This window comes from Nannobrachium achirus (assembly GCF_963921795.1).
Source record: "Nannobrachium achirus genome assembly, chromosome: 23".
Lineage (NCBI taxonomy): Eukaryota > Metazoa > Chordata > Actinopteri > Myctophiformes > Myctophidae > Nannobrachium > Nannobrachium achirus.
The window spans coordinates 15,766,978-15,792,570 of record NC_137830.1 but is presented as its reverse complement, the minus strand read 5'-3'; the positions used below and the strand labels follow the sequence as shown (position 1 = coordinate 15,792,570).

At 41.7% G+C, this 25,593-nt stretch overlaps 1 protein-coding gene across 1 annotated transcript in view; it reads left to right on the top strand.

Moving 5' to 3' along the window:
- The window catches only part of LOC308309219 (receptor-type tyrosine-protein phosphatase beta-like), a 119,451-nt gene extending 95,194 nt beyond the window's left edge, over nucleotides 1–24,257 (top strand). The window contains exons 30-40 of the mRNA XM_080754722.1: nucleotides 7,342–7,425; nucleotides 10,187–10,204; nucleotides 10,829–10,910; nucleotides 11,493–11,583; nucleotides 13,122–13,198; nucleotides 15,575–15,709; nucleotides 16,650–16,772; nucleotides 19,303–19,466; nucleotides 20,388–20,523; nucleotides 21,296–21,416; nucleotides 22,174–24,257. Coding sequence (XP_080610848.1) covers nucleotides 7,342–7,425; nucleotides 10,187–10,204; nucleotides 10,829–10,910; nucleotides 11,493–11,583; nucleotides 13,122–13,198; nucleotides 15,575–15,709; nucleotides 16,650–16,772; nucleotides 19,303–19,466; nucleotides 20,388–20,523; nucleotides 21,296–21,416; nucleotides 22,174–22,196 — 1,054 coding nt within the window. The 3' untranslated portion in view covers nucleotides 22,197–24,257. The remainder of the gene's footprint in view (nucleotides 1–7,341; nucleotides 7,426–10,186; nucleotides 10,205–10,828; nucleotides 10,911–11,492; nucleotides 11,584–13,121; nucleotides 13,199–15,574; nucleotides 15,710–16,649; nucleotides 16,773–19,302; nucleotides 19,467–20,387; nucleotides 20,524–21,295; nucleotides 21,417–22,173) is intronic.
- The last annotated feature ends 1,336 nt before the right edge of the window (nucleotides 24,258–25,593 follow it).

The following is a 25,593-nucleotide window of genomic DNA, read 5'->3' as shown; positions in this document are numbered from 1 at the left end:
CTCTGAACCCCTAGTTGCTCCCGGTGTGTGAATGTGTGTGTGAATGGGTGAATGTAACCAGAATTATACTGCACTACTCTTTAAATCAAATGTTTTAGAAATAAAAAATCTTAATTAGCCTTAATTCTTGTGTACATTATCCTATACTGCACGTCGTAGACCATTCCCATTTCAGTGGGAGCATTGAGCTACGGCAATTTCCTCCAAGTGGTGTGTTTACGGTAGGTCAAGATCCTTTCATGATATGGAATAAAACTATCAGAAATGTGTCCCCTTTACAGACTATTATGCTTTAACTGAACAACCATTAGCACTCAGTCATTAGCAAATGAAAATGTATTGCATTTTCAATTCCATTTTAGGCACAGCTGACCCCAGTATTCAGAGTGACTTATGGCCAACATAAAAGTGGGATAACCTTAAAAGCCTGAGTTATAATTAGTGAGAACAAGCTTGCATACGTGCCACGCTGCGACGTGTTGTGAGCTCCTAGATTGGCAGTGGTGGGAGAAGTACTCAGATGTTTTACTTAAAGGAGTAGTTCACCCCCAAAATGACTTTTTTTTCTATTGATTAGTCACGCCATGGAGAGTAGAGTTCAATAATATTTTTTGGTTTTGGTCACATTCCTAAGACAAAAATTTGATTCGAGTAAATTTACCCCCATTGATTCCGGATGGGGACCCGTTTCGAAACGGGTCCCCATCCGGAACGAATGGGGGTAAATTTATTGTTATCAAATTTTTGTCTTATTGAACTCTAGTCTCCATGGCGTGACTAATCAATAGAAAAAAAGTCATTTTGGGGGTGAACTACTCCTTTAAGTAAAAGTATTAATGCTGCAATACATATAAATAGTCTGTTAGGGTGCCCTCACACCGAAATACCTATGAGAGTGGAATCCGCGTTCCGCCAATGCATTTCAATGATAAGGGAGCGTTTTTTTGCAAAAATCCTCTGCTGGCATGAAACCGCTTCACTCTCATTGAAATGCATTGGCGGAACGCGGATTCCACTCTCATAGGTATTTTGGTGTGAGGGCACCCTTACAAGTAAAAGTACAAAAGTATTGTTGTCAAATTATACTTAAAGTACAAAAAGTAGAAAGTACTCATTATGCAGAATGTCCCGTTTCCAAATCGTTTGAAAATAGCAGATCTACAAGTTTTCAAATAATTGTAGTGGAGTAAAGTACAATATTATTTGCCTCTGAGATGTAGTGGAGTAAAAGCAAAAGTAATTTTTGAAAATCAAAACTACTCAAGTAAAGTACAAATACATCAGAGTTTTACTAGAGTGAAACTAGAAATAAAAGGCAAGGAAAAATGTTAGAAAGTCTCCGTAGTTCAATGGGTGAAAATACATCAAAAAGTATTTTGATACAAAACACAAATACTGTATCAAAGAATGTATCAAAATACAAAATAGAAATACTGGTCTGAGAAATGTATTTGAGATACAAATACGTATTTTGTATTTTGAAAATACATGAAAATACATTTAATAAAAATCGATGCAAAGATTTGTAAATTCATAGATTGATTGCCAAATATTAATTTAATTACCCGTCAGAATGTCTGAGAATAAATTGACCATACGAGCAGAGTGTTTCTCATGCCGTTTGGCTTTGGAGCAGGCCTTATGTGTGCAGGCCAAGACAACGGGATGTCAAAATTAAGAATACTTAATAGGCCACACAGTACCCCTGACCAGGGCAGGAATTTAAGGGAGGCCATGAAGGCCATGGCCGTCGTTGCCCCTCAGTTTGGCCGTGTGCCCCTCCAAAAAATGGTAGACCTGAGGCCACAGTAGCCTTAATGCCCCAGCTGACTCCTCAGTCTCTTTCTTGTCAATAGCCAATTTAAGCTTTGTACGGCTACGGCAGATGACAACGGCAGCCGGAAATGATCAGAGCTCGATAGATAAACCTGCCGTCGTTGCGGCCGTCTCTACTGCGGCAGGAGCTAGCTTTCCACGTATTGTCTACAACGCCTGCTGTGTAGACGTGTCGCCATGGGAACCAAAGAGTTCAGCTAAAGGGGTGGGACCCCTTCGCCGGCGGCTGTTTGCTTAATGATTTGGAAGTAGAAACGGGCTCCTTAAATTCCCCAATATGTACACACCAGTGTAGTCTTGTAGACAACGGTGTCTATTGTTGAGATTCTCAGCTATACATGCCTTACCCCTTATCGATGTGAACTTCTTTGCCTTTGTTTTACTATTTTTAAAAACATTTAAAATACTTCAAATAGCCGATGTACATCGGCATGTTGTGAGCTATTTGAAATATTCAAAAATATTTTTGAAATGAGTTAAAAATGGCAAAAAGGTTTAGGGATAAGCCATGGCAGGGGTGAGATGCCATGGGCTCGCGTGGGCTCGGCGAGCCCACACTTATTTAGCTGCACGCATGCGCGCCTCATATGCACACACTAATTAATAATAAAAACAGCGTGCTTGCATGACGTCATGAATTTAGAGGACCCACACTTCTAAAATCCATATCACGCCACTGAGCCATGGATGAAAATAGAGCCCTCTGAACTTTTACGTCCCCATCTTTAAACCAATGCCAGGGGTCATCAATGTGTCCGTTTGTCCATGTCCCCTTCAAATCTTCTATTTAAAAAATAAAAATACTATAGTATACAGTGGCTGACTTGCAAGTCTCCATAGGTTTTATATAAGGAATATAATTGCAAGTCACTCGTCATGATATTGGATTATGCACAGATTCCACACTGTTCATATTCACAATAGGCATTCTCATCACAATGCCTGCTGTCCATTGTTGTATGCTGAAGTATAAAATAGATTTAAAGTTGTTAAACATGTTTTTTATGATATAAAGCAATTTTGCTTAATACCCGCTCAAGGACCCCTGGACTTTGAGAACCACTGGCCACTGGTGCCAGTACACCCAGAAACACCATTGCAGAAAACCATACCAAAAAATGTCTTCCAAGCCAATGAATGATCTGAACAGTTTAAGAGCTGTGTTTCTCAAATGCCCTTTGACATTAACACTCTAATAAAGAGCCCAGGTTTTTTAAGCAAATGAATAATGTGGATGATGACATCTCTTCTCTAATTGCCTTTAGTGCTTTGAAAAGTTCAAAGCCATCACTTTGGAAAAATTAGAAATTGAAAGTAGTAAAAGGTTCAGAGATGGCCATGCAAATAATAACAATAATACACTTGGCTTTTAAAGCAATTTTTGAAAATGGATAAATTGCTCCATCTACACCTTCTCTCTCAGCTTTCCAACAAAAAAAAAATCAAAGGGATGACTAACCACTCTCCCTCTTTAAAAACACAGCATGTGTTCTCCATCATGTCTACTTTTATTTTTTGAGCGGTGGTTACACCGTCTCCTATACGTGGCCGTGTGTGTATGCGTGTGTGTGTGTGTGCGTGCGTTTGTGTCTGTATGTAGCCTGCAGGCCTGCAGTACCTTTTATGACCACACATGTTAAGGGAGGGGCGCTGTTGTTCAGGCCAGGCCAGACCAGGCACACACACACACGCACACACACACACACACACACACACACACACACACACAGACAGGGGGGAAGGGGGGGGGGGGGGGGTAAACCACCGCTCAGTTCACACGGGTGTGATTTTTTATTCATGGTAATATTACTGACCACTCCTTTTGTATGTCCGTGGCAAAAATATATTTTGAGGAAAATGTCCATCACAAGCCCAGGGGTTGATGACCCATGACCAATGCAGTAAGTTTGATTTGTGCAGGGCTGAGATTTCACTGCAGATAGTCTACATTTCAAAATCATCCTAACCCTTAAAATGGTACACCATATCTGTAATCATAATCATTTGATCAATATGTAGCGCTCGATTTTTTGGATTACATTCCGGTTGACTATGATTGGCTTCCCAAGTGGCTATGATTCATTTTTCAGGCCTTGTTAGGCAACCCGGCCTGGTAGAGAGTAGAGACCTCTGACCTCTGATAAAATGTTGTATTTATTTATTGCACCTGTGTAAAAAAAGTATTTTGTATTTTAAAATACAGAAATCATTTTGATACAAATTACATCTAATTTTTTCCATCCCAGCCAAATACAAATTACAAAATACAAATACGTATTTCAAATACATGTATTTCAAATACTGACCAAATTTTTTTTAAGCTTTATTAAAGATTGCACAATAAAGAAATTATTAAAGATACAAAAAAAAGTACATTTACTTAAGTTCTGCACCCAAGTACAATTTTGAGGTATTTGCACTTTATGGGAGTATTTCCAATTTTCAGTACTTTTACTTCCACTCCACTACATCTCAAGAGGAAGATCTTGTACTTTTACTCCACAAACATTGACCTCTTCAGCCCTATAAACATTTCGGCCACTTGAAAATAGCAGATGTACAAGCGCACAATGCGATGCATTGTGCATAACTGGGATTATCCCAGTTATTACATTTATCCGTTGTGATGCGATGCATTGTTATGCGATGCCTTGTGATGCGACGCATTGTGAGCTTGTAGATCGGCTATTTTCGAAAAAGTACTTTTGGTACTTTAAGAACATTTTAATGCCAATACTTTTGTACTTTTACTCAAGTAATAAATGTTTAATTCCGTACTTCTGCTTGTAACAGAGTACTTCTACATTGCAGTATTAATACTTTTACTTAAAGGAGTAGTTCACCCCAAAATGACTTTTTTTCTATTGATTAGTCACGCCATGGAGACTAGAATTCAATAATATTTGTAGTTTTTTGTCGCATTCCTAAGACAAAAATGTGATAACAATAAATTTACCCCCATTCGTTCCAGATGGGGACCCGTTTCGAAACGGGTCCCCATCCGGAATCAATGGGGGTAAATTTACTCAAATCAAATTTTTGTCTTAGGAATGTGACAAAAAACAAAAAATATTATTGAACTCTACTCTCCATGGCGTGACTAATCAATAGAAAAAAAGTCATTTTGGGGGTGAACTACTCCTTTAAGTAAAACATGTGATTACTTTTTCCACCACTGCTCTAACCCGAGAGCAGAGGTTGTGTGTGTGTGTGTGTGTGTGTGTGTGTGTGTGCGCGCGCGTGTGTGCGTGCGTGCGGTGTATTGTTGTTGTTGCCGATGATGATGTGGCCGATGACGTTGACTATCATTGCTCCCCAGCAGACCAAATAATCAGATTAAACCTCATCTTTAATCTCAAATGGGATTAAGCCTTGTTACGTGGACTCCAGACCACAGCGCCGTGTCACCAGCACAAACCCTATAATGAATCATCCATCCCAGTTATTTAATTTATCCGTCCAGATTGAAAGGAATAGCAGAGTCACGGGTATTAATGCTCAAAGACCTGGAACGTGCCCGAGTCGCTTTAGATTTTAACCACTTTAACCATTATTTTATGCTTTAACTATTAAACAATAGCAGATATACAAGCTCGCAGCTTGCAGATCTGCTATTTTTGAAAAATCGTGAAAATGTGTGCAAGTCTTTGAATATCTTTGACCCGACTTCTAAATCCTTCCTCTCTAAATCAGTGGTCCTCAATCGTCAAGGACCCCCCCATCTCAAAATATGTTGTTCCAGGGACCCCCAGAAGCAGAGTTTTGTGTTACAAAAGTTTGCTTTGAAAAACATATATTGAAAAATGTGCACACATTTTCACAATTTTTCTAAAATAGCAGATCTACAAGTTCGCAGCGCGCTTGTATATCTGCTATTTTTCACTGGTTAAAGCATTCAATAATTCTAGGCCTAAATAGGTTAATATCAATGATTCTCCAGTGGTCTTTTGGCCCAGTGTTATGAAGATGGCTTCGTCAGGCAGGATCGTCAGAGCACTGGCAAGTACCAGTTTATGCAGGATTTTAGGATCAGTGAGGTTACAGCCACCTCTTCGGTAAAGATAAACTCCTTTTCAGGTCCACTTGCCAGTCAGAAGCTTAAAGTAAAATGAAAAGAGGGTTCTTGGCAGCTGTTCTTGCGCTAGATGTCTTTCCCTTTGGAAATTGACAATTTCGGGGGGTGATGCCCTCCGCAGTTCCATTATACTGCACTGCAAGATAAATGCATTCACATCAATATGTAATAATGTTTTTGGTTGATTTCATTTCATTTAATTTCCACTTGAGGATTGATTACAAATGGACATTTGTAACCAGGGACTAGTTCACCCAATCCTAATAAAATCACATATTACAACATAAACGAATGAAAATCTGCATACAAGATATAGTATACCAATTCAATAACCTTTGTTCCAAATGATATTTCACTGTACGATGGTGTTGTGTGCTGAGAATTGGTGATCTGCAAGCTCATAATCGTATCCACTGCGCGCTATGAGCTTGGAGATTGAACATTTTCGGCACATGACACTGTTGTATGATGGGAGTGAAAATCAGGCTATCCATACCTGAACGCCACAGTGAAGAGTTTTAAGGCTGCTGTCCATGGTGCTGAAGTCATTATGAGTCACAGATGTACTAAATCAGGGGTCTTCAACGTTTTCAGGCCAAGGACCCCTTTGGTTGAGAGAGAGAATGAAGCAGGGACCCCCACAACCTTTTCATAGATTCATTGTTTGACAGCACAATCTTATCATCTGTGTGTTTTGGATTCATATCTATTTGTGTTTTCAGATATTTAACCACTTGAACCGTCAATACTTAATAAACTTGACCTTTCACTCTGTACTTAGTCTGCACTTTTCCCCCTCTACACCAAACCTCTTTGCCGAAAATAGCCGATCTACAAGCTCACAACGCCTCGCAGCGTGAGGCGCTGTGAGCTTGTGGGCTAAAGTTCTCAGAATATGGACATTAGGGTTCAAGTGGTTAATCTAAAAATCACTCAAAGACTTGGAGGACCCCCTGCATGCAGTAACTCTGAGGACCCCCTGTTGAAGACCCTTGTACTAAATGGTAAATGGTGCATGGTATATAGTGCCTTTATCCAAGGTGCTTTACAGAGATTGTGCTTTACATTCACCCATTCACACACACATTCATACACCGATGGCGGAGGAAACCATGCAAGGCACCAACCTGCTCACGGGGAGCAACTAGGGGTTCAGAGTCTTGCTCAAGGACTCTTCGAAAGCTAACTCTGGGGGAGCCTGGGATCGAACTGGGAACCCTTCGGGAAGCCTCCGTGTTTTAATGGCGGTTTCTCTGCCCCTGAGCCACTGCCGCCATGTACTGTAAGAATGTCTGTAATATCAGTATGTATTTGTGTTTTAACATTTACTTCAACTTCACACGTGTGTTTGCGTGTGCGTGTGCGTGTGCGTGTGCGTGTGTGCGTGTGCGTGTGTGTGTGTGTGTGTGTGTGTGTGTGTGTGTGTGTAGGGCTGTACAAGAAAACCCAGTGATGAGGATGAGCATGTGGAAGGAGGTGCCAGCCTCAGGAGGAATATACATGGGTGTCAGGAGGTACGTGTGTATAGTGTTTTTTTTTGGGTTTTTTTGGACGAACAAGACAACATTTACTTGACAATAAAAAAGACTGCTTACAGACAAGACATGAAGATAAAAAGAAAAGAAAAAAGAATACAACACCATACAAAAAACAAACAAAATACCTGACATTGACACAACACATAAAAATATTAAATAATTGTGATACAAAGAGCACATAACATTCACAGTAACTCCCAGAGTTCCATGCCACACGGCCGGACAAATGACTGCAGAGAGGCTGCGGCTACCTTACTCCTGGTTCCTCCATTAAGTGAGAGAGATCATTTCCCTTGACATATTGAATACAATTCCCCCATATTTTCTCAAATAGCTCTTGTTTATTTTTGAGAGTGATTCTTTCTAAGGGAAGACACAAAGATAGTTCCTTAAACCCCTGAGCAATGCTAGGTTTCCCTGTCTTTTTCCATGAAAGGGCGATAATTAGGGATGGTCCGATCAGGTTTTTTGGAACCGATCACCGAGCACCGATCACAAAAGTTTGATCACCCGATACCGATCAATCACCGATCCGATCAAGTTATTATTTATATTTTCTAAATGTTAATGTTTTAACTTTAATTCATTCATTCACTCATGAATTTATTTATATATTTGCCTTATAGTTATTTACCAGCATTAATATGTATTTATTATCATAGCAGTAACTAATTATTCCTTCAGCACTGTGGAAATCAATACCCCAAAATGGCCTCAAGTGGGCATACTGAACGGCTGGTTGATCGGATGCACCGATCCAATCGGATCGGTGAATTTACCTTTTGATCTAAACCACCGATTATCGCCGATCACGCTTTAATCGGCCCGATCCGATCCATTGCCGATTGATCGGTAACATCTCTAGCGATAACCCTTTTGGCTTGTAAGAACCCTTAAGGTCCAGAACATTTATTTCGCAGTTTTTTATCTTATGACCAATCGGGTAAAGGCCTAGTAAAAAGAGTTTTGGATCTAGCGCAATGTTGATAAGTAGTATCTGTTGTAACTCCTTTCTAACCTCCTCCCAAAACTCCTTTATTCTGGGGCATGCCCACAAACAGTGGAACAAGGTGCCTTTATCATCATTACATCTGATACAAGTGTCTGGGTTATTGGATGTGTATAGTGTTTTATCTCTGCGTGTGCGTGTGTGTGCGCGCGCGCGCGTGTGTGTGTGTGTGTGTGTGTGTGTGTGTGTGTGTGTGTGTGTGTGTGTGTGTGTGTGTGTGTGTGTGTGTGTGTGTGTGTGTGTGTGTGTGTGTGTGTGTGTGTGTGTGTGTGTGTGTGTGTGTATGTGGGGGGGCTTATGTAAGTAATTAGAGAGCCTAGACCTTCACTATATCTTCTCTGTCTGATATGTGAGAGGGGCTCACAGACAGAACACAGGTAGAGAGACAGATTAGTTTCCAATAGAGTCCATTTTCTCCATCTCCCTGAGTGTGTGTGTGTGTGTGTGTGTGCGTGTGTGTGTGTGTGTGTGTGTGTGTGTGTGTGTGTGTGCGCGAGTGTGTGCGTGTGTGTGTGTGTGAGAACTATATATTTTCAATACGGTGACTCCAATCCTCGGTGTTCAATCTCATCTGTGATTACCCAATCCTTCACTCACAGCAACACCTATCCGTGTGTGTGTGTGTGTGTGTGTGTGTGTGTGTGTGTGTGTGTGTGTGTGTGTGTGTGTGTGTGTGTGTGTGTGTGTGTGTGTGTGTGTGTGTGTGTGTGGTCGTTGATGTGGTAGGGACCGTATGGATCGTTCACTGTCCCCATTAGCCGTGGGTGATCCTGGATCTCAGTTGTATACTGTTCTTGTCATGTCTGAAGTAACAACATGGGCTATTTCTCAAAATTCTTGAATATAGGACTTTAGTTGTAAAAGAGCCGTTTCATCTCTAATATTATGTGAACTTAATCTCATCCAGGTATGAAGCGTGGCTTTAGGAAGCTTGAATGCAATTGGTTGATGTTGCATAGTGCACCAGCACCAATACCAGTTAACCCATTTAAGGCCTAGGATTATTGACTGCTTTAACTATTGAAAAATAGCAGATATACAAGCTCACAGCGCGGCACCGAGTGCCGCGCTGCGAGCTTGTAGATCTGCTAAATAAATCATGATTTATTTTTTGCAAGTCTTTGAATATATCTACTTAAAAGCAAACATTTGTAACTCAAATATTTTTTTTGCAAGTCTTTGAATATATCTACTTAAAAGCAAACATTTGTAACTCAAATATTTACTTCTGGGTGGTCCCTGGAACAACATATTTTGAGATGGGGGTCTGTGACCAAATACCTGTAATTTTGGGGGTCCTTGACATGAAAAGGTTTGAGAACCACAGATTTAGAGGAAGGATTTAGAAGTCGGGTCAAAGATCGGGTCAAAGATATTCAAAGACTTGCACTCATTTTCACGATTCTTCAAAAATAGCAGATCTACAAGCTCGCAGCGCGGCACTCGGTGCCGCGCTGTGAGCTTGTATATCTGCTATTTTTCTAAAGTTAAAGCATAAAATAATGGTTGAAGTGGTTAAAATCTAACGCGACTCGGGCGCGTTCCAGGTATTTGAGAGTTAAAAAAGGATCTTCAAACCACCCTAGTCATAATATTTGCATGACCACATCACACTGTAGGAAACACACTTGTTTTCCTTCCATTATATGTCATCTTGCAGCGGCATTTATTTCCTCCCGATAATGGATTTGTGTGTTTGTAAGCCTTCTGCTCTTTCCTTTGTTTCAGCAACCGCCGCGTCACAAGGTAAGACGCCGCCACCCAACATTCAAATGCCAAACAAATATCAAGAAATGTCTTTGCGAGGGGCACGGTGGTGCAGTGGTTAGCACTTCACCTCACAGCCAGAAGGTCCTGGGTTCCATTCCCGCCGGGGGAAGCTGTGGGCGCTGGGGGCGTGTTCCTCCACCCGCGTCATCAGCACCCACACCCTAGGTGGGGTTGGCGATAGGGCCTTTCTGTGGTGAGTTTGCATGTTCTCCCCGTGTCTCCTTGGGCATAGGCCCTCACACAAAAACATGCAGTAGTCCTGGTTTCTATACTACCTCCCCCTAGCCAGCCGGGTGCTCCCCAATGTCCCCTGGCGCGGCAGGGGGATAGCGGAAACCAGGACTACAGGTTAGGTAGTCACCGGGTGAGAAAAATGGGTTGCAAAAACGTGGGATAAAAAACATTAAAAAAAAAAAAAATGTCTTTGCTGATCAGAGCTTGCGTAACTGCTCCCAGCTCATTCCCATCTCTCTGTGTTCCCAAATGCCTGCTTGTTTGTCTTTCTTTCTGTCCATCTGTTCAAATATGCCTGTCTGTCTGTCCGTCTGCCTCCACGTCTCAATCTGTCTGTCTGTGTTGTTTTGCTGCGTGTGTGTCCAGCCCCATCAAAGCCTGTCACTACGAGTCCCACCTCAACAAGCTTCAGGGTGACTCCAACTATCTGCTGTCAGAGGAATTTGAGGTAATAACACTGCAGAGAATACAGACTAGTACAATATGATTACAGCGCCATAAAAACAGCAGGTTGATTTCAAATGTCCTATATCGGAAAGCTTTGATATAGTAATAATAATAATAATAATAATAATAATACAGTATATCGTTGTTGTCGGGATGTCCAAAACCTTCAATTCTTTGTTATTATTTTCGAATCGATTTAAAACAGTGAAAATATCCGATCTACAAGCACACAGCGCCTCGCTTCGCGAGGCGTTGTGTACTTGTAGATCTCCTATATTCACTACTTTTGTGCGACACTTTTGTATGAAGCAGGGCTTTTAGTTTACGAGAAAAACAAAAGCATACGCATTTGAAACTTGGAGACACAAGGTTTCTGCCAGACAGTGACTGACGATATATAGCACTTTTCTCAACAAGGTTGCACACAGTGCCTCACAGAAAGAAAGGATGATTATCCACCTCTGTCACTCTGTGTATCGCTGGCACTCTCTCAAAGCCTCTGTCTGCCCCTGTCTCTCTCTCCCTCTCTCTCTTCTCCATGGACCTGGCATATACAGTCTAATCTCCCCATCTGTCTCTGCAGGATCTGAAGGATGTGGGTCGCAACCAGGCCATGGACGCTGCCCGTCTGCCCGAGAACCGCGGCAAGAACCGATACAACAACATACTGCCATGTAGGTCCCGGCCTGTGCGTGCACGTGTGTGTGGGTGGGTGGGTGGGTGGGTGCGTTTGTGCGCGCACGTGACTAGGGCTTTCACAATTATTTTTCATAATCGTCATAATCGTTTCCATGTTGAAAAAAAGTTCATAGATTTAAAAAAAAAAAGTCAAAAATAGTGGAAATAGCAGATGTACAAGCTCACAACGCGTCGCATCGCGAAAACGTAATTGTCAACGACAAAAACACAATTAAATCGTTAATCGCAATTATTTGACATGTAAAATGTCGTCATGTAAATTGTCATAATTGTGACAGCCCTAGTGGGCGGGTGGTTGGGTGCGTTTGCTCTCGCGCACGTGACTTGCTGTCATCAAGTCCCGGACACATTAGGTCTGAAAAATCATGTACCTGCCTCATCATTAACGTCTTGATGCTATTAGTGTTTTAATTAACGAGATACAGTACAGAGGCCAGTTCCCATGGAAACCGACGACACATGACGTGTGTGATTGGTGGATAAAATGGGGCTGTGTGTGTGTGTGTGTGCGTGCGTGCGTGCGTGCGTGCGTGCGTGCGTGCGTGCGTGCGTGCGTGCGTGCGCATGAGAGAGAGAGAGAGAGAGAGAGAGAGAGAGAGAGAGATATCAAAAGTGTGCGACAGACAGTGTGTGAAAAGAGAATCATTATGTGTGAAATGTCTCCCAGATGATGATTGTGTCATGCGTGTTTGGTACCAGAGTGACGTACTGTGGCACTCCAGGGTGTCAGTGGACGACAGCCATCTGCGTCATGTGACGACTGGAGTGTGAAAAGTTCATTATGTTTCTGTGTGTTTTCTTTAGATGGATGGAGCGGTGACAAGTGTGTGTGTGTGCATCTGTGTGCATGCGTTTGTGCAAAACATTCTTTATGTATATATACAGTATGTGTGACGGTTCATTTTTCTGTGTGTACAGGCTCGTGGATATACTCATGACTATGTGACAATATCTTAATGTTTTTCAGCAAGAACAGAATTTTTTATTTTTAACCTTGCAAACGCAGGCCTGAGCTTTGACGTTGCTGTTCTATTTAAGCAGTAAACACGCACGCACGCACACGCACGCATGCATGCACAAACACGCATGCACAAACACACACACATACACACACACACACACGCACACACACACACACACACACACACACACACACACACACACACACACACACACACACACACACACACTGTCACATGAGATTCCAAAACAGCTACACATAGTAGAAATCATTTTATGTAAAGAAAGTAGAGACTGTGTGCGTGCGTGCGTGCGTGCGTGCGTGCGTGCTTGCGTGCGTGCGTGCGTGCGTGCGTTCTTGCGTATGTATGTAGTTTTAGACGCAAATTATCACCATGTACTATCACACTCAAGTGTATAGTCATAACATTCTCCGTCCCATTGACAATGGCCCAAAACTATTTACACAGAAATGGAAAATCAATCATTATGATCAGGACCTGCTTTCTCCGATATTAATATTGATGCTATGAATTATGTTTTGTCATTCTAGACGACTCTACCAGGGTGAAGCTGTCATACTTGGAGGATGACCCCTGCTCTGACTACATCAATGCTAGCTACATGCCTGTAAGTGCACTTGCACACACGCCCTTGCACACACGTGTTCCATATATCGTTGTTGACGGGTGGAAAACCTTGTGTCCAAAACCGTTAGTTTTGTATTCATCATTTTAAAAATGATTTAAAAAAAGTGAAAATAGACGATCTACAAGCAAACGTCTCACATCGCGAGTCTTGTATGATGAAGCAGGGCTTTACTTTAGGAAAAAACATACAAATGTGAAACTTGGAGATACGAGGTTTCTTCCCGACAGTGGCGATTAGGGATGGAGCTCGAGCCTGTGACAAACTCGATAACAAATGAATTGAGTACCCGGTATCAATAAGCTTTGCGCTTATCAAGCCTGTTATCGAGCATAGCGGCCCATGACGTCATGTTTAAACAATCAAGACAAGAGGCGATCAAGAACTTATTACAGTACTATTCATGATATAAAGCCATTTAACACTTATCTATCTATAAATGCGAGAAGTCTCTGCGTGTCTGTCTGTCTGTCTGTGTGTCTGTCTGTAATCCGCGTATCTCGAGAACCGTTCGTCCCACCGGCTTCAGATTCGGCACGCGCGTTCCCCGCCGCGGCACGGAGTGCAGTGCCGGGTCTCGACCCGACCCGACGCGCGGTTTTCCCGAACCGGCGCGAAACGTTCGGAATCTCCTTATGCGGGGTTGATTGTTGACATCAGGCTGTTCCGGAGGAAATCGGCGAAAGCTCTGACTCATTGTGACATCACTTCATAAAAGGCTCTGACATCACGTACGCCACATGAGTCAACAAAAAATCTCTGTGAGTGTGTATGTATGTATGTAATCCGCGTATCTCGAGAACCGTTCGTCCCACGGGCACGCACGTTCTCCATATATGGGCATAAAATGAATGCCCCCATATATGGGCATAAAATGGATTGCAGACAGACAGATACAGATATCTCCATATATGGACATAAATGGACAGAGGCAAACAGATGGTCAAAGATCTCCATATATGGGCATAAAATGGACGCAGACAGACAGATACAGATATCTCCATATATGGGCATAAATGGACACAGGCAAACAGATGTTCAAAACGGGTCCTATGACAACAGGTATAATGAGGTTTGCATTAAAGGGGGAACCGGCACTGTGTCTGCAACACAGTTGGAGGAACAGACAGATACTCCATATATGGGCATAAAATGGACGCAGATAGACAGATATCTCCATATATGGGCATAAAATGGACCCAGAACTATAACTGCAGTGATCTCCATATATGGACATAAAATGGACGCCGACAGAGAGACAGACAGATACAGATATCTCCATATATGGGCATAAATGGACACAGGCAGACAGATGGTCACAACGGGTCCTATGAAAACAGGTATAATGGGGTTTGCATTAAAGGGCGGGGCATTCATTCCCTATTTACATTGTTCCGAGTTGGCCAGTTCGGGCGGCCCAGCTTCTAGTTGTACATTAATGAAAGGTTGATTTAATGATAATATTTTACTTTTGTCAACACACAATTGTCATCTTCATATATGGTGGTCAGCCACACACTCACAGTCACAACAACTGGCCAATAAAAAATGATACCAGTTCTGTTCAACATATTTCCTCCCATGTCTTTCCACAAAATAAAAAACGCTGAATAGAGTGCTCGATAAAAGCCAGACTTAATAAGCTGGATCGATAAAGTGGTCATTATCAATTAACACTTCGCCAGCCGAAATAGAATGGCTTCTTGGTAGATTAGCCGTGAAATTTCTATTATTATATTATGATCTGAACCGCATTCATTTTACAAGACCTTCAGCGCTATATCACGTAGTCTTCATCCCCCATAACCATCACGTGATCCCCGTTTTCTATCCACAGTCCCCAGCGAAATTCCTCAATCTGCATTGGCTTAGAGTGGCGGTTTCGGCCGAGGCATCTTCTCCCCGTGCGTTTCGCGTGCGTGATCCGTTCACGTAAATGTGGGCTCAAATAATCCAAGTATGACTCTACAGTAGACATGAACATTTTCGCTAGCTTAGCCCCCAGCACTCCAGCTATGCTAGCACTAACGTCTAAACAGAAAATAGACGGGAGCTGGGAAGCCTTAGCAGGGAAAGGACCTGACGTCACTTTCGCTTCATGTCAGAGGAGCCATGCGCTATCGATGGACGAGCGGTGACTAGGGAAGGTTAGACGATCGCCGATTTTCGGATAAAAATCTTTTTTTTGTTTTTAATGACCCAGTACGGTAAATTACGGCGCGGCTGAGACATCCTTGCTCAGATGTCTGGTATAAAACAGTTTTAATATTAAGTGGCTCCCCGTGGCTTGGAAAGTGTTAAAATTAACAAGCTCCATCTCTAGTAACGATACCTTCTTTGTTTGTTTGTTTGTGTCAGGGTAATAATTTCCGTAGGGAGTACATAGCTACCCAGGGTCCTCTTCCGGGCACCAAGGATGACTTCTGGAGGATGGTGTGGGAGCACAGCGTTCATAACATCGTCATGGTGACGCAGTGTGTGGAGAAAGGCAGGGTGAGAAAGAGCTTTTTGTTGTTGTTTCTGCTGTTATCCTATCTGTTTGAGTAGCTGTAGTCTGTTTTACTAATTGAATTCCTCAGTCAGATTCATGAAACGTTCTTAAAACCATCTGGAACGAATGGGGGTAAATTTATTGTTATCACATTTTTGTCTTAGGAATGCGACAAAAAACTAAAAATATTATTGAACTCTAGTCTCCATGGCGTGACTAATCAATGGAAAAGAAAAGTCATTTTGGGGGTGAACTACTCCTTTAAAAGGCAAAATTGTTCTTACTGTGTTCTTTTGATGATGAATCCCAATCCTCGTAACTTGGAGGGGTGCGCCATTCAATCCCATTTATCATAGGTAGACGCCCCACATATCCTCATTAGCGTCCCAATTATCATAGGGAGCCGCATGTTTATAGATTAGACCTCATGCTTACTCTTGTTTATTCCGATTCCACACTTACGTCGCTCTGGATAAGGGAGTCTGCTAAATGCCCAAATTGTAAGGGGCACGGTGGTGCTGTGGTTAACACTTCGCCTCACAGCTCAAAGGTCCTGGGTTCGATTCCCGCCGGGGGAAGCTGTGGGCGCTGGGGGCGTGTTCCTCGACCCGCGTCATCAGCACCCACACCCTAGGTGGGGTTGGTGATAGGGCCTTTCTGTGGTGAGTTTGCATGTTCTCCCTGTGTCTCCTTGGGCATAGGCCCTCACACAAAAACATGCAGTAGTCCTGGTTTCTATACTACCTCCCCCTTGCCAGCCAGGTGCTCCCCAATGTCCCCTGGCGCGGCAGGGGGAGAGCGGAAACCAGCTGGACTACAGGTTAGGTAGTCACCGGGGGAGAAAAATGGGTTACAAAAAAACGTGGGATAAAAAACATTAAAAAATGCCCAAATTGTTCATTTTGAGTGTTGTGTTGTGCTGTGCTGTGTTGTGCTGTGTAGGTGAAGTGTGACCAGTACTGGCCAGCTGACAGAGACCCTTTGTACTATGGTGAGCTGGTCATTCAGATGGTGTCAGAGTCCGTCCTGCCAGAGTGGACCATCAGAGAGTTCAAAATCACCTCGGTAAGACTCGCTGAGCCCTATTTCCAGTGTCTTATTCCCAGGTCTGATGCGTTAATTAAGTGATAACGCCACCATCTTATGCGCAGTCCTTATTATGCAAGTCGCGCTGAAGGCAAACACTTAAGCAGTGCCGCGCTGCGAGCTTGTAGATCTGCTGATCTTAAAGCGACCATTTGTAACTCAAATTCTGCCTCTGGGGGTCCCTGGAACTAAATATTTTGAGATGGAGGTCCGTGGTCAAATACATATCATTTGGGGGTCCTTGGCATGAAAAAGTTTCAGCACCACTGACGTAGAAACATAGGTTTTTCAAAAGAAAAAAAATAAAGCATAAAATGTTGCGTAATAATTCGTTCCCGCTCTTAATGGGTTAATTCATGTGGGAGTGCGAGTTTAAGCCTATGCAAGCGCATGGCTTATTTTGTTTACAAAAAGAAAACGTGATTGTTAAATATTGTTGAATGCGTGCACAATGTGGCCAGGGATGTGGAAGTGATCTAAGGGTTAAAAGGGCATTTTCTTCCATTTCATCTTGACTTTACGCAGATGTGTATGTAGACTACCATACCATATATTTAAAAACATTTGACGACTTTAAAGAATACAGGTATATATAATAATTACCAACTTCATCAGCGCACAAGTTCATGGAAAGTTGCAAACAAGTTCCACATTCTTATATTCCAGCCTCCACAAGTCAGCCCACTCTATCCCCAATCCACCACTGCACAAAAGCAAAAATATGAAGCATTACTTGTTTGCAGACTATGTATTGCCATCTGTCCCATTCACAGCCATCAGAGATAAATATGAGTGCCCCATGGCTGAAAATATGCCCCATCACTCAAGCTAATATTGGCCCATAAATTGATAGATTTGCCACACACTTTATCACTCAGACAGAGACTTGTTTGTGTATTATTTACCTAATACATTTTTTATAATGCTCTCACAGTGAATCATGTTTTTCTGCGCCCTGAATTGCAAGCTTCTGCTTGCTGTTCAACATAATGTTTGTTGTTCAAGAGGCCAAAGTATAGTGAGGCCATGAGGATATCTCTGTAATGAGTGAAAAGAGAAGAAAAGGAAAGAAAAAATGCACCCAGTTTAGAGGACAGACTTGAATCTGTGTAATTTCCCTCAAGATAAATGCTATTCTAACATCTAACATGGTGATAATGTGTCATTCTTCAGCTGTGGTCGTGGATGAAACAGTGATACTGCAGGCAGTGCTGTTAAACATGTCCTCGAGGGTACGGTTAGCAACACGTGTGCATAATCATTGGACGTTAATTATTGGAGAAATGAAGAAATATGATTACCCCCATTAACTCATTCGGTGCCTATCCCGAACATGTTCGGCTTTATTTCAATCCAATACAATTTTTTTTTTATTAATTGACTTACCCTGAGCTGCTTGTAGAGTCGTGGGTGGTCCTGGCTCGTCCTACGCTAGCCAGCTAGCCATTTTACATGGTCCGACGATATATTCCATTAAAAATGGTTTAAAATACATTTTTGAGCCCCCCAATGTTCACTGAATGTTCAGCGCCGCTTCCGGAACGACGTCCAGTGTGCCTATCCCGAACATGTTCGGCTTTTTTAATGAAATAAATAAAATGATCCGAGGCCTTCTGAAGCCTGGGCCTAAATTTTCAAGCCAGTGATCGAAATCCGGGAGCCCCCCGGCCGGCCGTTAGCCGCGAACGTTGCCGCGAATCGCCGCCGAATCCAATGAAAAACCACATCTTTGGAGGCCCATATCTCTGGATTGTGTTTTTAGGGATGTGGCGCGAGGTTTATTTACGGCGAAATCGCCTAAAAATGATCTTTTAAATGACAAAATGCTAATAGCTATTCTGTAGCCATTTTCATCCGGGACCTTTCCATGATGTGCACGAACGTGAGCACGCGCGTCACTGCAACGTGAGTCCCCGGATGCTAATACGCTCGCCTATGGGACAAACCCTGGCATTCTTTGGCGCCCTCTAGGGGCTGGCACTAAAACGGTTAAGACCTGGAACGCATTATTACGGGTTATTACTTTAACCATTAGTTTATGCTTTAACTATTACAAAATAGCAGATATACAAGTTCGTAGATATGCTATTTTCTGGTATTTTTGAAAAATATTGAAAAGTTTTGCAAATCTTTGAATATATCTTTTTTTAAACCGAACATTTGTAACTCAAATATTAATTTCTCTGGGTCCCTTTAACAAAACATTTTGAGATGATAGTCCACGGTCAAATACATTTAATTCTAGGGGTCCATTAAAAACTCGGAGAACCGTAGATAAAGAAACATATAGGTTTTTCAGAAAACCATTAGGATTTAGAAGACATATTTTTCGGGTCTTAATGGGTATAAAGGCCACCAGTGCTGTGCTGCAGCCTACTGTAACGAATGGCATGGTTCGGAACACATCAATCAAGCACACTGCATGTCTGACATGATGAGTGCGGTTTGAACTCCCTGAACCCTAACCCAAACGCAGTGATGGGAAAAGTACCATTTACCATTTTAACAGGAGAACGGGCCCACGTACCCACGGGTGGTCCGCCATTTCCACTACACCGTGTGGCCGGACCATGGCGTCCCGGAGACCACCCAGTCCCTGATCCAGTTTGTCAGAACGGTCCGAGACTACGTAGACCGCTCGCCTTCCACTGGAGCCACCGTCGTGCACTGCAGGTAAGTAAGGGATAGCAGAGTTTTAAGTGTGTGTTCACATGCATGGGTGTGCGTGTGTGTGTGTGTGTGTGTGTGTGTGTGTGTGTGTGTGTGTGTGTGTGTGTGTGTGTGTGTGTGTGTGTGTGTGTGTGTGTGTGTGTGTGTGTGTGTGTGTGTGTGTGCGTGTGTGTTATAGGGCCGACCCTTGAAATACAGATTCATCCAATAAAGGTCTTATGACATCACCTTTGCTGTTCCTTTACATTTTGTTGGCATTCGCCCAATGCACCATTTACCATTCACCACTTTAATTGCAAAATGAAACCCTTATGTCCCCTATTGAACTGATAAGGGACATTGGTGGAGAAAAGGGTGGTGGATATGGAATATCTTCCTTTTTTTGTCATATACATACAATGTGTGCGTGTGCGTGTGTGCATGCGTGTGTGTGTGTGTGTGTGTGTGTGTGTGTGTGTGCGCGTTGAACACACGCACTTAGATCAGCCAACACAGGGATGCTGACAGAACCCTCGCTAAAAACTCCAGGGCAAAAATCCACTCGTCCGAGACAGTTTGCCCTCCTGGCCCCCAAGTTGTGGAATAAACTCCCTGTCGCACTTAGAACAACGGACTCACTCGCTAGCTTTCGCCGCGGACTGAAGACTCACCTTTTCAGACTCCACCTAAACCCTTAGCACTACAGAAAAAATCAATGACCATACATGAAGCTAGTTGGCATTTGTTTTTTTTAGGTTTTTAGAACTTTGATTATATTGTGTTTTTTTCTAGATAGATATCCATTTGCATTTGTTATATTGCTGTTGATGTACTGACATATTATCTTGTTTATTATTGTGATGTTTTTATCTGCTTATTTTAAGTCGCTTTGGATTAAAAGCGTCTGCTAAATGCCTAAACTGTAAACTGTAAACTGTGTTGCAGTGCTGGAGTGGGTCGTACGGGGACATTCATAGTGCTGGACCGGGCTCTACAAGAGCTGGACTCCAGAGCAACCATCGACCTGTACGGCAGCGTGTTCGACCTGCGCCTCCACCGCTCACACATGGTTCAAACGGAGGTACAACTGTGTGTGTGTGTGTGCGTGTGCGTGTGCGTGTGCGAGTGCGCGCGTGCGCATGTGCATGTGTGTTATAATAGTTTGGGATTTTTCATTGACAATTTATTTTCTAATTCAGTTAGTTTTAATTCGGTTTAAGAGTGGGTTTGTTAATTATTTAATTCGTTTTTATTTTTGTGAAAATGCTTAGTTTTAGTTTTCATTCGTTTTATTGTTAGTTTTAGTTTTCTTTTGTCATACTTTGTGTTATTTGTCAGGTGCAGGATTAAGAGTGAGTAGGCTTATTGTGTAATTAAAACTCAACAAAAGATAATATAATATATAAAAAATAATATATATATACAGTATATATATTCAGTTACAGTTGGTAACGAGAAAAACGAATGGCATTTTGTCTATAATTTCAATGAAAATGTCATATATCGTCACTGTCGGGCCAAAACCTTGTATCTCCAAGTTTCAAATTTGACAAGGCCGTTGCACAAAAGTAGTGAAAACAGCAGATCTACAAGCACACAACGCCTCGCACCGCGAGGCGTTGTGTGCTTGCAGATTGGCTGTTTTCACTAGTTTAAATAATTTAAAAAAATTCAAAACAAACAGTTTTGGACATTCAAGGTTTTCACCCGACAACGACGATATATAACATTTTTTTTGAAAAATGTTCAACATGGAAACGATTATGACAAAATAATTGCGATTATGTCAAATAACTGCGACAGGCCTAGTGTACAATAAATACATTTACATGAAACTCTGTGTTATGATGCAGTGCCAGTATTCCTACCTCCACCAGTGTCTGAGAGATGTCCTGAGAGCCAGGAAACATCGCAATGAACAGGAAAACCCTCTCTACCCCATCTATGAGAACTTCAACCCTGAATACTGCCGTGGTAGGCACGCACGCACGCCATGTACGCACACCACGCACCAGGGACATGCTGGGCCCCTGATTCAGCCCGGGAAAAAGAGTTGGAGAGGCCCTCATTGCACGCTATAGAGAGAGATCTCTCTCTATAGCGCTGCTGCTACTCAAAGATTTGCCATTTCATATCATGACAAGTGACAAGCCAGTGGGCCAATTACATGAGTTATATTTCGTCGTTGTCGGGTGGAAACCTTGTATTTATCATTTTAAAAATTATTTAAACTAGTGAAAACAGCCGATCTACAAGCACACAACGCCTCGCGGTGCGAGGCGTTGTGTGCTTGTAGATCTGCTGTTTTCACTAGTTTTGTGCGACGGCCCTGTATGATGAAGCAGGGCTTTGCTTTGCGAAAAAATGTACAAATTTGAAACTTGGAGATACGAGGTTTCTGCCCGACAGTGACGATTTACTTTGTTGGCCGCCCAGCCAACAACATGGAACGAAGGGCGACATTTTATTTAAGAATTTTTCATAATGGCCGGCCTGGACCGGCCAGGAATGAACCAGCCGTTCGGGAGTTGTCCCGCTTTTCCCAATGGCCAGCACGTCCCTGCCACGCACGCACGCACACACACGCACACACACACACGCACTCATAAATATCACTGTTTCCATTTTCTCTATGACAAATGGTTTCAATTATTTTAGCTCGAGCGGGCAACTGAAGCTTCAAGTGAAGGTGTAAAAAAACACACTCACACTCCTCTCCCTCTTTCCACAGATTTCATCTACACGGGACGCTAGGGTGCAATGGAATTCCGTTCTGCACAGAAAGAGGAAACAAGGGCCCGTTAGCCTGCAAAGCTAACTACTGTAGCTTCGGCATAATGCTAGCAACGTTATATAGGCCTATTATAGAAAACAAAAACATCTCTGATTGTAAGCAATGGTAGCAACACAAGATAAACCTACTGAAGGAGGCAGGGGAGGCCATGGGTGTAATTATTTTTCATGTTTTTCTCTTTTTCTTTCTTTTTTCGATAAGAAAATAAAAACCCAAACCAAAGTATTGTTTTCCCCTGATCATGATCATGTTATTTTGTTACGTTGTGAAAATAACAAAGAAATATATAAAGGAGACAAAAATATATACATTCGGAATTGGATTTCTGGAGTATGTACCAACACATTTTCCCAATGTATAAATACAAATATTCATAAAATGTAGCCTATGTATATTTTCCTAAATAAAATATTTTAGTTTGATCACAGTGTTAGCATATGTGTAGCACTAGCACACAAACTGAAGGATTACAGGGAAGTAGAGGCATCTTTTTTTTATTATTTTTATGCTGTCTACTGTCACTGCTCATAAGCTGTTTATTTAAAAGGAACACATATTGCTGTATGTAAATATTGATGTAATACTCTTTTTATATGAACTATCAAATCTTCATGTTATGCTGACCTTCAAAATGTAACCGAACTACCTTTTTTTTATATAAAATAAAATAAAAATCCAAGGGAGTGCTTGGAGTATTTCAGTAATATAGTTTGACGCAGTGATGTATATTAAATTAGATTGTTAAATGAAGTACTCCTTGGAGATTTCACCCTAAAACACACTGTACACAAGTCCATCAAATCATCATTTGAACTAAATGATGTAGTGTGGGGGGAAAAAGCTTGACGGTTAAGGGATTGATTATCGATCTACAAGCCCATAATGCGTCACAGACCAGTGCAATGGGCTGTCAAATTTGGGGATGACAATGACTATGCAAGAGGAGTAAGCGTCGCTTTTAGAAATGCAGCCTAATAACTTCAGATTACGTTCTCTGGGAAATGTAATTTCTTGACAGATGAATTGTTATAGAATACAAAATGTCCAAGACTGAAAAATGCCTTTCTCTTAAGTACGGTCCAGCTTGCCAAAACAAACGTAGCTGGGATAGGATAATGAGCTATCTTTGTTTTACTTGTAGGTGAAATGAATTTTCCAGTCTTCAAAGTTGCTTTACAAATATTTGTTTACATGTTTATGCCAACCATCCTAAAGAATGTACACAGAAGTAAAATGTGACTGTGAACTATTGCTTTTGTATAGGCCTACAGCTTTCTTTGTCTGGGGAAGTAAAAGTCTTCTAAGTGATGAGATCAAATGTATATTATTACCCTGCCCAGATTAATTAAGGTTAGAAAATTACTCAAGAACTCAAGAACTGATGGCCAGCTCACAAAAACATGCAGTAATCCTGGTCTCAATAATGCCTCCCCCTGGCCAGCCGGGGCGCCTGATGGAAGGGAAAGGAACTGGTTGGAATAACGTGTTCCTTCCACGCGCTACGTCCAAACCAGGGAAATCTCCACTGTCAGGTGAAAAGAAGCAACTTGGGCTCCTCATGCATAGAAGGAAGCATGAGTTCAGTCCGTTGTCTTCCCAGGCGTGGCAGAGGGAGAGCAGAGCCCAGGATTGCATAGGCAATTGGCACTGGGTGAAAAATGGGTTACATAATCGTGGGATATATATATATATATATATATATATATATATATATAAAAAGAAATGATGGCCAAACTTTCATGAAACTTGGTATTAATGATCAGTAGCCCCAAAGAGATTATTTGCTCTTGTGTCAAAATCATATCTCAGGAACAGATAGACATGTGTAGAGATATTGGTATGTTTATTCGTATAACACAATTATCAAAATGCAATTTTTTTTTTAAGAAAATAGAGAAAATACAGCAATACAACGCACTGTAAAAACAATATAACCAACAGGTATGATCATAAGGTGTTGTTTTTTGTTAAAGTGAAACTTTTAATTTGTGCCAGTTACAAAACAGATATCGTTGCAGATTTGCTACTTTCTGTAACAACAAATTTTCAGATAATGATGTCAGAGTTGAATGTCATTGAAGTTTGAAGTCACTCAACTTACACAATTGTCAGTATAAGGGATTTGTTCCATGACTTTCAATAAACAACAGGTAATATTTTCCCCCTAAAAATGTTTATTTTTCCTGTGCAAAATGTATAATGTAATTTCTGATTTAATGTTCAAGAATGTAATATTTTGTCCCACTGTTGTTCAAAAAGAATGATGTATGTTTGTATCAGAGTTCGATCCGCTATGTGGCCCTCACAACCACATTGCTCCACCGATCCGACCGGTATGCCCATATATGGAGTTCCTTGACCGGCCGTGTTGCACTGGGGGGGACACTTGTGGAACACTTTCAGTACTGTAAACAAAGAAATACTTTGTTTTGTTTTTAGTTTTTGGTCAAATTATGCATTTATTTATTAAGTAGCCGTGCAACAAGCAGGATAACGTCTGCCTCAGTGGTCATTATTGAGGGATACAATCCCTTCAGGCTGATATATCAGCCTGTCTGTATTTTATCACTCGATAATGACCGCTGAGGCAGACGTTATCCCTTACATAATGTTTGCACACTGGTATTCTTGCAGCTTCACTTTTTGCTTCGTTAAATAGAGAACCAACATTTCAGGAAAACCTTCTTCAGGGTATACACTACGTTGTCAAAAGCTGATCCTACACCATAATTATATTGGCTATTTGTGGAGAGATTCTTTTCTTCTTCTTTTTTTTTTTTTTTTTTTACTGATTTCCATATTGATCTAGGACATGCCAGGATAGAACTGGGTAACCTAGATATAGATGTCAGAGGAACGTAAAAGAGAGAGCCCAGAGTTCAACCTAGTCCCTGTCTAGTCAAGCTCGCATCCTGCATGATCTCAGTTCTGGCAGAAAGGTGGTACTGTAGGAGATAAATATAGTGTTCCTGAGTCCTTCCTAATAGAACGCTGATTAGTAAGTAAGAACAAAGCACCTTTCAAAACAATGTTTCAAGGTGCTGTACAATGGACAGCTATAAAAACAAGCAATACAAACAATAAAACAATCAGTTAAAGCAAGATAAAACAGGGCCCATAACAGACAGGTACAACATCTTCATGACATAAAATGCATACAAAACAAATTCGTTTTCGTCAAGTTCTTAAAAAAACATCAAATTAACTCAGCATTTTTTACCTATAATGGGAGGTCGTTCCATAGTGTAGGAGCAGCAACTGCAAACGCTCGGTCACACTTGGTTTTTAGTTTGGACACAGGGATGTCCAGAAGGCATTTGTTAGAGGACCTGAGGGATCTAACATTAGGTTTTGCGT